Below are 951 nucleotides of genomic sequence, written 5' to 3'. Positions count from 1 at the left end.
AAAAAGAGGAGAAGGATCACATAAAAAAGAATTAAGGCCCGAGTATTCATATCACAGGCTCCCACAATACAAAGAACACAAGTTAAATCCCCATCCTACCGGAACGCTACTAATGTTGGCACATTTTCACTAGAAAGCGTTGATATGAAACGACAATGGAGATGCCATCACGTGGAGGTGCCGGCGCCACAGTCTTCTCACAGAAAGGCCGCCCACACCACATGCACATTCCGATCAGAATACGAAGGAAAGTACGACAACGACAATCTCTAATCCAAGAGCAACACACACAAGAGTAAATCCTACGCAGAACCCCCCATCACCTCTATTGTTGGAGTCCTTGGGCACGTAATCCCCGAACATCTCATCCATCTCACCGCAGTCCAGGAACCTCACAACAATAATCACAATCATCGCAATAAGAATGGCGATGGCACAGAGCATCGCAGCTATCCGTGGCGCCCAATTCAACCCAGAGAACTTTCCCCTCAAGATGAGCAGGACCACAACGGCAACAGAGAGAACACTTGAAATAACTGAAAATGCCGCGCCAGCCTGCAACGTCCTTTTTATCTCAGTACACTCAAGCTCGTGTATTGGGTATACAGGCCCAAAGGTGTCCACCCACTTGAAAAAATAGAAAGAGAAAATCATTCCTAGACGGCGTTCAATCAAAATGTTCGTTGGCACCAGCATGGCAGCCACCATAAGCCCGAGGACGGCAACCTGCACTGCAATGGTGATAAGAGAAAAACCGAGCTTCATAATTCCTTTTTAGACACTTTTCCTGAGCGATAGGCTTTATACTACCGAAAGACACATCACAGCGAGGAATGGAATAATATGCACGAGAAACTCTGCACAGAACGCTCACATGAGAGCGAGCAAAAAGCAGAGACACAAACCCTCACTGTGTGCGCAGATTGAAAACCGCCAGATTCAGAAAAAAAG

At 46.7% G+C, this 951-nt stretch overlaps 1 protein-coding gene across 1 annotated transcript; it reads right to left on the bottom strand.

Annotated features, from left to right (window-relative positions):
* Positions 1-234: 234 nt before the first annotated feature.
* Positions 235-765, bottom strand: DQ04_22781000 (hypothetical protein; the record flags this gene model as incomplete). Its single annotated transcript, XM_009318120.1, has 1 exon — positions 235-765. The coding sequence occupies one exon, from the start codon at positions 763-765 to the stop codon at positions 235-237; it is 531 nt and encodes a 176-aa protein (XP_009316395.1).
* Positions 766-951: the final 186 nt, after the last annotated feature.

The sequence above is a fragment of the Trypanosoma grayi genome (assembly GCF_000691245.1).
Source record: "Trypanosoma grayi strain ANR4 Tgr_2278_V1, whole genome shotgun sequence".
NCBI classification, from domain to species: Eukaryota; Euglenozoa; class Kinetoplastea; order Trypanosomatida; family Trypanosomatidae; genus Trypanosoma; species Trypanosoma grayi.
The sequence above is the reverse complement of the archived record's forward strand: the minus strand, read 5'-3'. Positions and strand labels throughout refer to the sequence as shown.